General features: G+C 39.6%; 1 protein-coding gene across 2 annotated transcripts in view; it reads left to right on the top strand.

Moving 5' to 3' along the window:
- LOC146320296 (ras-specific guanine nucleotide-releasing factor 2) overlaps positions 1–16,009 on the top strand; it is a 60,174-nt gene that overhangs the window by 20,104 nt on the left and 24,061 nt on the right. For both annotated transcript variants that reach the window (XM_084728517.1, XM_084728516.1), the window contains exons 2-10: positions 2,461–2,567; positions 3,956–4,103; positions 10,970–11,059; positions 11,201–11,337; positions 12,443–12,559; positions 12,713–12,792; positions 14,597–14,790; positions 14,933–15,042; positions 15,130–15,248. In XM_084728517.1, the coding sequence (XP_084584643.1) occupies positions 2,461–2,567; positions 3,956–4,103; positions 10,970–11,059; positions 11,201–11,337; positions 12,443–12,559; positions 12,713–12,792; positions 14,597–14,790; positions 14,933–15,042; positions 15,130–15,248 (1,102 nt within the window). The remainder of the gene's footprint in view (positions 1–2,460; positions 2,568–3,955; positions 4,104–10,969; positions 11,060–11,200; positions 11,338–12,442; positions 12,560–12,712; positions 12,793–14,596; positions 14,791–14,932; positions 15,043–15,129; positions 15,249–16,009) is intronic.

Genomic DNA, 16,009 nt, shown 5'->3' with positions numbered 1-16,009 from the left:
GGAGAAACCACTGTAATAACTATCATTATGATCACTGTATATGTGATAATATTGACAAGGATTTTGTGATCAATGCAAAACACCAACAGAGTGTAAAAATATTTGTGTTACACTTTATTGAAGCTATAAAAGGCAAATACATTGAAAGCCCTCACATATAATGTGCACGGTAAAAATCAGAAACTATTACCACCTTATTTTCAGTGCACAGATAACACAGGGTAGGATTATCCATGTAGATTTTAAAATTTGCATTAGCAAAATTTTATTTTATACTCCTTCCTCTTCAGGTCTAAAATTGCAGGATGGATCAATAAAAGCATTAAATGAATAGAGACAGCGCTGAAAAGCAGAAAATGGAAGTGCAAAACATGGGCAGAAGCGTTGGAAATTGCGTTGCCATGGCAATGTTATCTTGTTAGGTGGAGACACAATTTAGAGATATGTACTCGGTTAAGAAATATTATGTAACCGCTGCCTCTCTCGAGCCTTCTCTGTCTCTTTCTCCCTGTCAAAGGCTGTTAGAGCACAGATTATTGTTGATGTAATAAAATGCAGCCAGCCAGTGAATCGAAATGACAGATACATAAAAAGCTAGGATCGGAGGATGGAGATGGAGACGGAGGAGGGTCTCTGAATGTGTGTGTGTTCCAATAACCTTGGCGACTCTGTCCCCATGCAGCCCATCCCCACTGCAGGGGCCCGAAGCCCGTCCATCCTCCTGCGGGGTAAACGTCTCTCCTCTGGACTCAGTTTGGTTCACTGAATCCTTACTGAGAGAGACACAAAGAGATGAAAGTATGAAGGGATGTGGGGATGGAAGAGGAGGAGGAGGTGGAGGAGTGGGTTTCGACAACAAGAGAAGTGAGGATGCTGGTTGAGCTGGGCAGAGGAGGCGGAGTGGGATGATAGGTGAAGTGCAAAGAGAGAGGAGGAGGAGGAAAGAGGTGGTTGGATGAAGAGAAGAGAAGAGAAGCTCAGTCGTCTCTGTTTTCCCTGACTAAGAATAGCAGCTCTTCTGGTAACCCAGTGCCCCAGGACATGACCATTTGAATAAAAGCCTCTATCACTTCACATAATGCCTGGTGTATGTGTGCGCTCTACTGTAGGTGTGTGTGCTTGCATGTGTTGGCATGTGTAAGTGTGGGGAAGCGTTTTGAAAGGCAGATACTCAGGGAAATTCATCAGAATAATAAGAGAGACAGACAGGAAACGAGAGAGAGACAGACAGACAGAAAATGGACTAATTGATGGTGATGATAATAGGCTGGTGGAGAGGGGAGGCACAGACTCGATGTTTTATTTCACTGAGCAAATAACTCTGTCATGTGTGAGAGCCATCCACCCTCCCCCGTCCTGTCTCACTCTCTTTCTTTATTCTTTATTTTTGTTTTTATTTTCCACCGATAAAAATTGTACAAAAGTGGCATAAATGACAAATAAATATACAGTGCAAGGGAGGCAAAAACCCCAGAGGTTTTTTAGTTTCACAAAGTTATTGAGAACACAAAATTAAAATACAGAAAATTATACGAGAGATGGCAAACTGGTTGTAAGAAAATGTGTAGCAGCGTGTGCACACTCTTACAAATAAACATTTTTGTAAAGGTTCCACTTTGAACCCGTTAATAGGTCTTTTCCACCGACATGGAACCAGCCTTGTCCTGGTTAAACCACCTAATCTTGAACAGTTCTGGGCATTTCCACCAAAAATAACTTGATTCAGAACTCACAAAGTTGGTTCCCAGCAATCAAAAAACAGCAGGCTTTCCTTGAGAACCAAAGCTGTTTTGATGGAAAAGCACTTTATGAGAGTTCAGAAAAAAACAATCCAGAGACCAGCATAAAGGTTATACCTAGAACCATTTGTGAAAGGTGTTACCCAGAACTCCCTGTGAGAGTGAACCTTTTTATGGTGTTATAGTTATATTATGATACAAAGGACTCTTGACATACCCTTGATTAAAGAGTTCTTCAAGGATTCTTTTTTTCCAGAAGGGTTCTTTGGATGAAGAGGGTTCTTAATGGAACCCTTAGTCTTACAAAAAAAATCCCAGATGAACCTTATCTTCAAAAAACGGTTCTTAAGAAGAAAGCGGACCCCCTTTTGAACTCTTATTTCTAAGAGTGTATATATTGTATATGCAAGCATCTTTTGTAACATTTTATACTCTGAAGAACAGCTTTTTTCTTTTTCTGCCTGTTTGCTCTGCTGGCTTCATGTAAACTCTGTGAAACTTTATTTGGGATAAATCTGGCCAAGAAATGAGCGTGAAAAGCAAATGCAGTTGAAAGCAATGTTTCCATATGTCTGTGCCATATGTCTGATTAAGCTGTGGCTAAAGCATCTCAAAGGAGCAACAAAAACATCTTCTGCGAAGTGACACTGTGTTGTAGATGTGTTTGCTCTCAGGGTCACAAGTATAAACAGCTTTCCTCTCTTTATTTTTCTCTCCTCAGCACTACTTCCTCATCGTGTTTGGTCACGACGGACAGAAGCCTCTGGAGCTGCGAACTGATGAGGAGTGTGAGTGCGATGAATGGGTGGAGGCCATCCAGCAGGCGAGGTACACACATAGCATTGTATAAAAAGGGTGTTTGTGTAGCGGGAAATATGACATCAGACTGTCTGACCACAGTTTGATGTGATGTGACAAAACATTAAGATTAGAGAGCATTAATATAAACTTTAAAGGCCACACCGTTGGTTTTTTAAAATGTTATAGCCCATTTAATAGAAACCATGTATAATTTACTTCGAAGCTGATTGTGTTCCAAAGAATACTTAACTTTCTGCTCTTGTTTCCGAACTTCCACGATCCATTAGTTTCTGTTTATTTCACTGTGGTATAAAAGTCATTCTGCAAAGATTGGAAAATTTGATTTATATACACAGTAATCCATCTCATTTTTGTGTCAGACTGACATTATTGTGGCATGAAGTTACTGCAGCAACTTTTTGAAAGCTCTTTGCTCGCTGGTGTATTCAGAGAGGCCCGGATGTCTAAGGTTTGAGGTTTGAGTTCGTTCCTGAAAAGCACTGCGTTATGATGTGGGAAAATCAAACAGGGATGTCCTGAAAAGAAAAACCTGCATTTGATAGTTTCAAAAGAAGTTTATATTGCTTATATTTTATAGCTGGTGCCATAGAGAAAGAGCACATTGAAGTCCCACCTACACTGGAGGACTAAGATGTGACCCTTTATATAATTTTTACAGGAAATAGAGCAAGTTGACCAAGATACAAAGTTTGCTTAACTGTTATCTGAGCACAGAGCAAAAGAGGAGGAACTTAGGAAGGATCAGTTGTTTCCTTCTCTGGTGGGCGTGATTTTTCGGAGCGTGACATTTTATGCTCTGTTTGTATATTCTCAGCTTCATTATTTGCTTCTTTTGCTGTTCACGTTATATTGTGACCAAAACATCCTACAGATATAGCTGTTATGGCTTTATTGTGCCTGAGACTGTGTGATTGACATTTCCTTTCCCACTCTGTTAGCTTATTCTTACTGTTAAATGTATTTTGATGTTTTAATTTCATTCACGGCATATTGCAGCCTGTCCAACTTCAAACCTGTGAGGAAGGTGAGGAAAAAAAATACAAAAACTTCTTGTGAAATAACAAAACTGTTTTCACTCTGGCAGAAGATGTTGTGTTCGTTAAGGGCCCCATTGTGCACAGTGAGAAGCTGGTTGAGAAAATAGGTTTTCAGGGCCTTTAAAATTTTAAAGCTTCACACAGGGTGGATCATTTGAATCACCGCTTAGCATTCATTTCAATGCACTTTTGAAAATGTGTGAGTGTTTTCCTTATTCACTCATTTTCTGCCATAACACCAGCAGCAAGAAATATAAATTCTTTTGTATATGCTGCTATTCAGCCATGTTTATGATAAAACATGTTCTGTGTCATTTAACTGATGTCTCTGTATACGTTTGTGGTCTTTAATTTCAGTTACTCTGACATCATCATTGAACGAGAGGTGCTGATGCAGAAATACATCCACCTTGTGCAGATAGTGGAGACTGAGAAGGTGGCTGCCAATCAGCTGCGCACCCAGCTTGAAGATCAGGACACAGAAATCGAAAGGCTCAAAGCAGAGGTAGCATGCATGTGTTCACACACACAAATACACACTAAAACAACTGAAAGATACGATCTTTAAGATTTCCATCATATCAAACCCCATTTTCATACTGTTGATGGCCAGTACTTTGTAAGCAATTGCCATTAAATGTTTTGCATTCAGTAACTGCCTCTATGGGATTTAAATTATATAGCCATAGGAAACAATGCAATTGGTTTACTAAAGAGGATGCAAAGCAAAAGCCAGTGCATGTGTGCATGTCAGGCAACACAGAAGAAAACAGTCAGTGCTAAGCATTGGGAGAGGAAATAGAGCTCTTAATAGTTTCCTTCTTGCTTTCTATATTCTTTAATAAAAACCTCTCAGACTACACTTTAGTTGCTTTCCAGAGCACATCCTTTTTTATATATATAGTTTTAACAAGCACTGCAGCAGTCTTTACGTAGTACTTACTGTTGCATGCAGCATGCATATAACTGGAACAAACTGCTTTGTCATAACATTGCACCTTAAATTTTTGACCCTCCTGCTTATATATGCATCACAATCCATAATGCAAATTTTTATGTAAAAACGAAAAGAATGTGATTTTTAAATGCAACTAATGAGCTGTCTGTGCTCTCTTGGCAGCTGAGTCGATGTGATGTATCTTAAGCTGTGTAGAGAATTATGGGTCAGAATATCCAGAAAAACATGTTGGTTTGCATACTGGAAAATGTAACTACATGCAGTAGGACATCTTGGTATTGGCATACTGCATTTGACATACTATGTATCAGGAGTGGGCGGCACAGTGGTGCAGTGGTTAGCACTGCTGCCTCACAGCAAGAAGGTCCTGAGTTCGAATCCCCAGCTGTCTGTGCGGAGTTTGCATGTTCTCCTCCTCCTCCTGTCTGCGTGAGTTCTCTTCTCTCTTCTCATCTAGGTTCTCTGGCTTCTTCCCAAAGATATGCATGCTAGGTTAATTGCCCGTAGGTGTGAGTGTGAGTGGCTGTCTGTCTCTATGTGTTAGCCCTGCGATGAACTGGTGGCTTATCCGGGGTGTACCCTGCCTCTCGCCTAATGTCAGCTGGGATAGGCTCCAGCCCCCCATGACCCTTTGGGAATAAGCAGTTACAGAAAATGAACAAATGTATTGGGAGTAAATCTACGTACTGTGGTAGTCTGGAAATTGGAACTACTGTCGATACATGAGCTGCTCTTCCTCTGTTGCATTTCTAGCTCCTAAAAATGTGTTTACTACCCCTGGAGGTCCACACAACTATCATTTTGAATGGAACTCTGGGGCTAGTGTTATTGAAATGTGGCTGTCATAAACACAAGGAACCAGAGGTGTTGCCAAATCAAGCAGGATCACAATCGTAACTGTCTCAACTTTAGATGGCAAGTGTATCTCCTAAACCTTAAAGTCAAACTATGCAACATTAAAACGTTGAACCCTGCATTCTCCATCTCTCTCCCCTGCTCTCTATCTGTGAGAGCTGCAGAAAGAGATATACACATAGACATGCATAGGTATAACTACCATAACTACCATAAGAGATGGTAGTTATGACCAAGTTGGTCTTCATCTCAAAGGTGAATTCAGTTAGAAATTAAAATTTTGTGTACTTTATAAAAGATTTGCAAAGCTAATTTCTTGAATATCTTAAATTGTGCATTGTTTTGTGCAATTTTTACTTGCTTGTCTTCTTCTTCTGCACAGTACACATGCAAAAACATTCATCCATAGTGCTACTGGAGATCAAAATCTCCACAGGGTACCTATAAGATAACATTTCACAGTCATTTTTGTAGCTTTATTTTAGGCTTTGAAAATCAGTATGCATACATAAAGTTGGCATTACCCTCACTCACTTACTCTCTCACTCACCAGCACACACCCACACAGCTCAGTGATTACTCTCCTGCCATGAATCATTTGAAGAGTGATCCAAGGAGAAACACATGTACCTGTATATATACTGTACTCTGATATATATACCCATATCCCTGTGAGTACGCAGTGTGTGAGCGTGTGAGTGTGTTTATGGCAGCAGAGGAGTGGGTGTGAACAGTACTCATTCAACTCTGAGCGTAGGAGAAGAAGCCCACCGCTCGATAAAGACAGCCCATCAGGGTCCTTACAAACAGCTGGAAAACAGTTCTGCTTATCGAACGTGACACATTTCTGTTCTGCTGTCACAGCAGGATAAATCAGATGCGCACACACGTGAAACACAGCTGACCTCTACACCATTGTTAATCAGACCTAATTACAACTCTCTCTCTCTCTCTCTCTCTCTCTCTCTCACACACACACACACACACAAATGACAGCACGTAATTATTGGTTTATGGTAATTAGATCAATAGCTCTAATCTTTTCTAATGTAAAATAAGTGAGCTTACTGTGGATCCTGATATCACTGTCAAACTGCTGAGAAAATCCTTCTACCTCGCTTAGATTAGGACGGAACAATAACATATTATTGTTTATTGTCTCTGACTGGGATCTAGTCCAAATTAATGCTTCTAATAAAGAATTCAGTTAGTATATATTGTTATTGGATATTTTGTTTGTTGATATTGTGGCATTAATTTTACAGTAATATTTCCCAGCTATAAATGACTGTTTGTACATGTGCATGTGATACAAAACTGCAGAAGAAGTCATCAGTAGCAGTGGTACTTTTGGTAATGCTGAGAAAATTTCTCAGAATTAACTTAATATTGTAGTACTAATTATGAGTAAAAGTTCTCCATAAATGTTGATTTGTGTGAGTATGCACTTGTGTGTGGGGGTGTGGCCTCAGTCTTTAGGCCACGTCCACCTGCAATTTGCAGTTTATTTTGAGAAATCAGGCTGGGCAATATGGGAGAAACTTGAATGATGCCATTTTAAATTTTACCTGCTTTGCACTAACAAAAAGGCAGTGACGGTTATCAGTTAACTGGAATTAATTTGCTGGAAGTGTATTAACTAAACCAAATTTCTAGCCAAAATTCTTTTAGGAAAATAGGAAACTAAGGACATTATTATTATTATTCAGAAATTATGGACCTGTAAAATAATGCATTACCAGGTGAAGATGAAATGGCATTTCAAGAGTATCTGTATTGTGATGTATTTCTGAGTGGGACAGGATAGGCAGACAGGATGTAACGTTGGAACTTTGATTTGAATGTTGAAAAATGGGCGTCATAAGCCAACACACCATGCTGATGCCAGCTAACTAATGAATCTTAGCATTGTGCTTGGTTCAAGCCCACCTGTGCACGTGTCATATTTTATTTTACAGGAAGAAAACATGATTACATATTCAGGGTGAAAGAAAAAAAAAGAGTCTTCTAAATATCGTGATTTTTTTTTATGATCCCTGAATCTGTAGCAAGGGTTGTCATAGGCAACTGGACTTGATGGAGTTCTTGAAGACGTTTCGCCTCTCATCCGAGAAGCTTCTTCAGTGACTGACTCATTAACACCTAGAGGGGTATGTAACTCATGTGCCCGCCGTTCCATTGTGTGAACCGTTAGGGTCACCCGGGGAGAAGCGTGAATAAAAGTTGATAAGGTCCCTGCCTTCATGTGAGTCATTAGAGTCACATGAATGTTGGTTGGTTAACCGTTCACACAATGAAAGGGCGGGCGCATGAGTCACATGCCCCTCTAGGTGTTAATGACCCCACATAGGTTTAATACCTGAACTCCCAAAGAGTCAGTCAGAACTGAAGGATGTTCTTGGATGAGAGGCAAAACTTCTTCAAGAACATTATCAAGTCCAGTTGCCTCGACAACCCTTGACCTGGATGACTGAGAATCTTCACAGACAAGATTCCTGAATCATTTTTGGTTGCTGGATCAACTCTTAAGCCTATAAATAACTAGAGGTTAGTCTGTTAGTTCGATGCTGATGCATGATGGGAATTCACATTAACACATGTCAGAAATTGGCACCACAATCTCAGTAATATTATCTTAACAGATGGATCTTTTTTACTTCACACGACTTGCATATTGATCATCTCAGGCATATGTTTCCTCTGCTCTGTGGAAATGAACTGATAGCTGCTGACTTCACATTAACTCAGTCTGCTGCTCTTCAACACTCCACACTGACCGGCTACAGCAGCCTCAAAGGGTCAAAACTAAAACTCAAAATTCCTAATGGGTTTAAAAATACAGTCACCACTAGGTGGAGATGTCATGAGGACAGGCCAGCACACGGCTTCAAGAATTTCCCCATAAAGGATTAATAAAGTTCTAAATGCCTTATCTTATTGAAAGAACAGTATTCTATATATTTATGTTTTCTGTCTTTTTCTGTCTTTATTGTTCACTTGATGAGTATTTTATTTACTACTTTTATATGCAGTATACTAATAATGTTGCTAAAATAAAACCCAGAAAGTGACTGACATGTGATGTGCATTGTTTTTGAAAATATGAAGTATATCCCACTACATATGAAATCAGCACCCAAGTATCAGGGTTAATAAGAGTGTCATTCTTGTCCTGTTGAATTTTGATATAATAATACAAAGAAACAGATTTTTTGTTGCTGTTTCTTGGCATATGTTGCCAAGAGATGCACAACATGACTAGGGATGTAATCTAAAAGGGTTAAAAAGGCCATTTTCATTTTATATAGACTTTAAAAAATGTAATTGCTAAGCAGAGATTTGCTGTGATTTTCCAGACCTTTTTGTGTCTCTGTTGTGTCACATGAGAAGTGATTCTTATTCTATTCTCTTGTGCGCCACACAGATGACCAGAGGGCACTGCAGAGTTATTCTTAATGTAGAAACACCTATTTGCTCATTGAGCCTCTCTCATCTTCATAAATCACAGCTCCTCTTTCATTGCCAATTCTCCGCTCTTCGGTGTCAATAATATATTAATGTTTTGGTTCAATCGGCTACTTCTGTCAAAAATAACACTATGTTTAATGGATTATCCTGTTACGCTGCTTTTAGTTGTAATCCCCCCCTTAAAGCAACAAGTGTGGCTCCTCCCCGCTACACACTGTGATTATACCTCATTGGCAGGATTCACTGAGCCCTGCTGATAATGAAAATGCTAACGAAAGACATTTTATATTAGGAAACATCTGCCTGTGTAATTGGGCCACTCATGAAAAAAGGATTAGATGTTGAGAGCCAGTGTGCAGTTGGTGATCCATCTCATTAAAACGTACTCTCGTTTGTTTGTTTTTGTGTGTGTTTCTCCATGTTTATGAATAATTAAACCAACTAGCCACTGTAACTGTCAACAGTTGGCAGACTGGCTCTTCCCTGCTGCCATTTGTGTGATCGTGCTGGTGAATAAGAAAATGAAGATGAAAGTGTGAAAGGCTGAAAATGGCTTCACTTTCATGCTTTTCTCCATCTGTGATAAGCTGATGTTTTCAAGAGGCCTGAAGGTGAAAGCAAACACGCTCTTACAGATACGGGTTCCAATATGGTTCTTCCTGAAGGGCCAAGGTTCCACCCAGAACCATGTGCCTCTAAAGAACTCTTTTTTGAATACAGGGTGTGTCAAGGGTTCTTTATAAAACTAAGGGTTGCATTAAGACTTGTTAGAACTTTTTATGGGCTCTAGATAAAGCTCTTGGAACATAAAAAGGTTCCCTGTAGAATCCCAAGTATGTTCTTCATAAAACCTCTGGAATATCAAAGATACCTAGATTGAACCCTGGGAATATAAAAAGGTTCCTGGTAACACCCCGGAGTGTGCTCTAAATCAAACCCTTGGAATATAGAAAGGTTCTCTTTAGAACCCCCATGGTGACTTCTGAACAAAACCCTTGGAATATAAAAGGGTTCTGAATAGAACCTCCTTGGTGGGTTCTAGATAAAATGCTTGGAATATAAAAAGGTTCCTATTTGAACCCACAGTTTGTTCTAGATAGACCCCTTGGAATATAAAAGGGTTTTTGGCAGAACCTCCTGGGTGGTATCTTGAAAAAAACCTATGGAATATAAAAATGCGATCTAGATGAAACCTTTGAAGTCTAACAGAACCCTTGGTGGGTTCTAGATAAAACCCTCAGAACGTAAGAAAGGTTTTTGGTAGAAGGAGCCCCTGGGTGGGTTGTAGCACCTGTAGAAGGTGGAACAGTTCTGGTATAGTTCTAGGTAGAGTTCTCTGACAGTTTTCCATGTGGAACCTTTACAAAAGGTGATCTTGTATGACCTTTGGCTTCTGCCATGCCTTTGTGATGAGTCTCTTGTGTGCCTTTTCAGACTTGATTGGTGACATTAATGTTGTGGTACAGTAGGCGTCTGGCTTTCCTCACCTGCAGCAACTAAATGTCACATGTCTGAAGACTAATCTGACTCTGCTGTGTGAACAGAGTATTTCACGGCTGTAAAACGATATAAAAACTGGCATAATTAGATAGATTAGGTCTTTTAAAGGGCTTGATTTTATGGTTTCCCTGGATTGGTTTCTGCTAGAAATAGAACATATTCAGCTGGGGAGGATTATATTTCTCTTCAGTACTTGCTGTGCCTTATAATGCTGCACAGGTGATCAGGCACACATAAGCCTTAATTTGCTTACTGTCACTGGCAGATAGCAGCCCTCCCCCTTCTCACTCATTCACTCTTTCTGAATGAAGGCACCAGATTGTCAAAGATGAGGAAGTGTGATGTCTATCTGGTGCAAACACACCAACGGTTCACTGAGCACACCCTGCCTGACTATCACATATCCACTATTCAACCAAATGACTGTTAGTCCCTTTAGGAATATAGTATTAGCGTTAATTAAATCTTATCACTTTCTGCTTTATCTCACAAGACAATTGCTTTTCTTTAATGTCATTTTAATATAATATAATGTGTATTTTGTGCAGACATGTCAGCACTCACATTATGCTTTGAATTTCTCTTTAAAGATTGTAGCCCTGAACAAAACTAAGGAGCGAATGCGGCCTTACCACGTCAACCATGAAAATGAAGACCCGGATATTAAAAAAATCAAGAAGGTAAATATTTTTCAGGTAGAGCTTAGTATTCATGTGTTTGTCTCTCTTGTAAACTTCTTTGTTATGTGTGAACATGTTGCAAACACGGTGTGTACTGTACTGTACGACTGCGTCTAAGCTACCTTGTCTGTTCCTCCTCAGGTGCAGAGTTTCATGCGGGGCTGGCTCTGTCGGAGGAAGTGGAAGATCATTGTTCAGGACTACATCTGCTCTCCTCACGCTGAGAGCATGAGGAAGAGGAACCAGATCGTCTTCAACATGGTGGAGGCAGAGACAGAGTATGTAAATATATTATAGCCACAAAAACAGCACACAGCACAGCAAAGCTGTCACTGTTGTCAAGCTTTGCATTACATGATATACATCTCACTTGCTGTGAACTAGGGTTTAGGAAAGGATGTTCATAATGATGTGTTTTACTGAAAGCAATATACAGAAGGGTTGGGCAATATGATGATAAATACTGTGAGAAGTCATTAATTTTTTACTGTGAATACCAAAGTAGATATTATTCTAATATTTCTAGTTGTGTGAGACCATTCCAGACAATGTTGGAAAACTGTAAACAGGACTGCACTATGACAATATTGGATTGATCTGACCATGAATTTGATTTTAGACCTTCATGAGCACAATAAACCACCTCATCAAACTCATCTATAAACCAAATCTCCTGATGTGGGGTTTTCTTGCCAGCGTTTGTCCAGACCAAGTTAAGCTGCAATGAAGAAACTTGACCCACAGCTGGAAAATACTGACTGTCTGAGTGTTAAAAAGTCTGAAGTTAAACATTAAAAAACCCAATATAGGTGCCTTGGTGGCTCAGTTGATGGAGCGTTTGCAGCATGTACTCCTGTGTTCCCCACTCTCTCCCTACCGCTTTCCTGTCATATCTTCAGCTGTCCTCTAAATTAAAGGCATAAACCCCCCAGAAATGTATTAAAAACAAACAATAAATTTGACTAAATACTGTTATATTGATAATGCAAACGTAACTGTTATTTTGATTGGGGAAACGTCAAAATAATCTCATGTTTCAAATCTGGCAAAAACGGGCAGCTGATGAGTTCAAAGGATATTTTCACACCACGAAATGTTCAGAAAAGATCATTAGTAATTTGTGTCTACAGGGAGAGTCTTTCATTAGTAATTTCTTGCAGCTAGAACAAATAAAAATGTGCAAAATCTTATCATCTAACTGTAAGACAACATTTAAGTTATATTACAATATTACAAAAAAATCAAAATATTAACAGTGCATTCAATAAAATTCTGAAGTGTCAGTGAATCTGGTATACCCCACTGGTCTAAAGCCTTTTTAAGTTTACCAGATTTTGGAAGTTGATACATATGAGTGTTTTTTTTGTGTGTGTGTGATGACAGGTACGTCCACCAGCTCTACATCCTGGTCAACTGTTTCCTCAGACCTCTGAGGATGGCTGCCAGCTCCAAGAAACCCCCCATCAGCCATGATGATGTGAGCAGCATCTTCCTCAACAGGTGTGTGTTTGTGTGTGATTGAACAACACGTTGTGTCCATGTTTGATTTAAACTGAATCACTGAAGTGTTAATTATGCTGGAGGCACACGCAGAGACAGATACTGAGGATTTAAACAATCTTTTGTCATCTTGTTTTCGCACTTCGTCTTCAGCGAGACCATCATGTTCCTACATGAGATTTTCCATCAAGGCTTGAAGGCGAGGATAGCCAACTGGCCGACGCTGGTGCTGGGTAAGCTGTTACTTAACCACACACACATGCACAACACACACAAATACACACTGCGTGCATACGCTCTGTAGCCACTCAGTCACATCAAGGTCAGGTTTTCAGTGGTCCTCCACGTCCAGTTTGTCTCATTCAAACGTCAGACATGACGTCTTACACACACACACACACAAACACGGTCATTTCCCTATCTCAGTCTGCAACAAGCACACTCATTGTCTTGACAGACAATGACCACCCGGACCAGGAGGCATCCCACAAATTCACCTCCTAAAACAGAAGCCCCCTCCACAGATAAACATCTCCTAGGAGACAGACTTCTGAAAGAGACAACAGCAAATTACTTGTGACAAATTCAAAAAGAAAAGGGCTGAATGTCACCGTTATCTGACTCTCTGCTTCAGGCTGCTGTCGCTCAATCTAGACTCTTGATCAACAAAACCTTCAATTTCTCTATCTTCAGGACAGATTGTTTCCTTTCTGATAATATCACTAAAATATTTTGCCTACCATACAAACATGTTTTAGACTTAGACTTAACCCCAAACAGATTATCTTAAAAAAACAAAAGCATCCATCTGTGACATGACAATAAAGGATCCAGATTAGATTCTTTTATCTTTTTGAGGGCACATCTGTTGAAAAGCCTGATGATTTGCTTTCTGCAGTGATTTAGCAAATACGATCTACTTAAGCCCATGCTATTCAGAATGTCACATAACATTCAAATGAGGTTTTGAGTAGATTTTGTCGTGTACCTCACACCAAGATAATGCTTCTTTTTTTAAACTAGCTGTTGCCCAATAAAGAGGCAACATGATCAATAAAGAAACTAGAATGCAGTCACTCATTGGATTATTAAAGCTGTGTTTACTGAGTTTGGTTTTAAAGAGTCAGTCTCACAGCTACACATCTGACAAGTTTCGAAATATCTTTCTCCCTCTAACATTACCTTAGCCAAACTATTTTGGGCCTGACTTGAATGAATTTACACAAGCAAATGAAACTGTATTTCCTTTATTTTGACGATTATTTTTTTCCTGTGGCCTGCTGTCCTTATTATAAGTTTTGGTGTGCAGCTCTATGTGGCTAGCTAATAGAGGTGCACAGACACATACCTATTTTTATCTGAATCTATTCAGCCAACAAAACTAGCTGTCTTTGTATCTGTATTTGAATAGAAGACTAGAAGTGGGTCTATTTTAATACTGCATGTCACATAATTTTTGTTTAACCTAATATTAATTGCCAGTGCAATTGTTCTGCCTACAAAACATCAAAATGAGTTTTTGTGCATTAAATCAGGGGTTGATAAAGGGAGATGCCATATTTCTTATTTCTGTCCAGTCTGTTTCCATTACATTATTAAACCACAGTAACATTATTATTAAACCACAGTAATTAATCTTGGTAACATACGCAAAAAGTCCAGGAAAGTAAACATAACATATGTGTGTAAAATACAGAACGGTTAGCCCAACAGTAATTTAGCACTAACTTAAAATGTTGTATTAGCAATACATTAGTCTCAGACACCTAGTTTGGTGATCACAGAAAAACTAAACTCTTCTAAATCACCAAGAGATGATGCTTCAGCGAGGACATTTTGGGAACAGATAAAAGATGTCAACATTTGACTGGTCACAGATCTGGCTTAAATTAAAAATGGCGGTTAAACGGCTATGAAACTGTGCCAGTAATGGTTGTTATGGCAACTGAAACTAACTCCTGGTGGCAAATTACTTGGGAACTTTACTTTTGCCCTCATACATACTATATGTGTTTATATGTGCGTGTTTGTGTCCAGCTGACCTATTTGACATCCTGCTGCCCATGCTGAACATCTATCAGGAGTTTGTGCGAAACCATCAGTACAGCCTGCAGGTTTTGGCCAACTGCAAGCAAAACAGAGACTTTGACAAGCTGCTGAAACAGTACGAGTCCAACGCAGCCTGTGAGGGAAGGATGCTCGAGACCTTCCTCACGTACCCCATGTTCCAGGTAGATCATGGACCCCAGCACACACTTCTTTACACGAACATAACACTGCTTCCATCTATTATCTCAGTCTAAACTGTCTTTTATAGATATTCATATAGTATAATGGCTCTTTTTCCCCCATGTTCCACTTTTCTCCTACAAGATTCCTCGCTACATCATCACTTTGCATGAGTTACTGGCACACACACCTCATGAGCATGTGGAGCGCAAGAGTCTTGAATTCGCCAAGTCCAAATTAGAAGAACTGTCCAGGTATGTGTGCAGCTGTCAGGATGATAAATTTTCACATACATCTTGATAGTGAATACTGAACTAACCGCTGTATTTGTGCACGCCCAGAGTAATGCATGATGAGGTGAGTGACACAGAGAACATCCGGAAGAACCTGGCCATAGAGAGGATGATAGTGGAGGGCTGTGATATCTTGCTGGACACCAGCCAGACCTTCGTCAGGCAGGGTAAGTCTTCATCAGCTCACAGCTCACCAGACAGCAAAGCTCTGGAGGTTTTCCTAACTGTCCTGTGTGTCGACCTGTGATCTAAGAGCACAGACACAGCACCTTTTTTTAGAGCTCAGTCACTGAATCATGACTTTAGCCACTGTAATACTTTCTACTGGGGGAGATTTGGCTCTCTTTTAACTCGTCCAGTGAAAATGTGTCTCTACAAACTGGTTGTGGCTCTTCATGAGAACTTCTCAAAGATATTATTCTGAGGGATAGTAACAACTAGCACAATTTAAAGTAAAAGACTGATGTATTAGCAAGAAAATATCTTCAACACAGGGTCCAGGATGAAATATACCAAAGTTACCCTTTAAATCAATTTATCTTTACTAAATAAAAAGCTTTAAACACTTGTACTGCAGCACTGAACGCACTGTTAGTTGTTTGTTTTTGCAAGGATGCACGTCCAGGTTTTGATGACATCCAGCTGTTGTTCATATGGACTTATTGTAAGCTGCTTTAGCCAAATTACTATAATCGTAATAAAAAAACTGTAGATTTAAAGCCATGCTCTCATTCTACAGTGGATTGCCTGTGACCACTGGTGTTTGCCAAAGTCTTAGTGTGGAGTCATGGTGCAAGAAACTACAGTCTGTTTAATCTAACAAAACAAAGTCAGTCTTGATCACCGTAATCTTAAATGTACTGCACAAATTGTACTGTTTTTATCAGGAATTGCTTCAAGCAACAAGTGGTTGGAAAGACAGTCCCAT

The sequence above is a fragment of the Lutjanus erythropterus genome, chromosome 10 (assembly GCF_056507025.1).
Source record: "Lutjanus erythropterus isolate fLutEry1 chromosome 10, fLutEry1.hap2, whole genome shotgun sequence".
Lineage (NCBI taxonomy): Eukaryota > Metazoa > Chordata > Actinopteri > Lutjaniformes > Lutjanidae > Lutjanus > Lutjanus erythropterus.
This window is presented reverse-complemented; position numbering and strand designations above follow the sequence as displayed.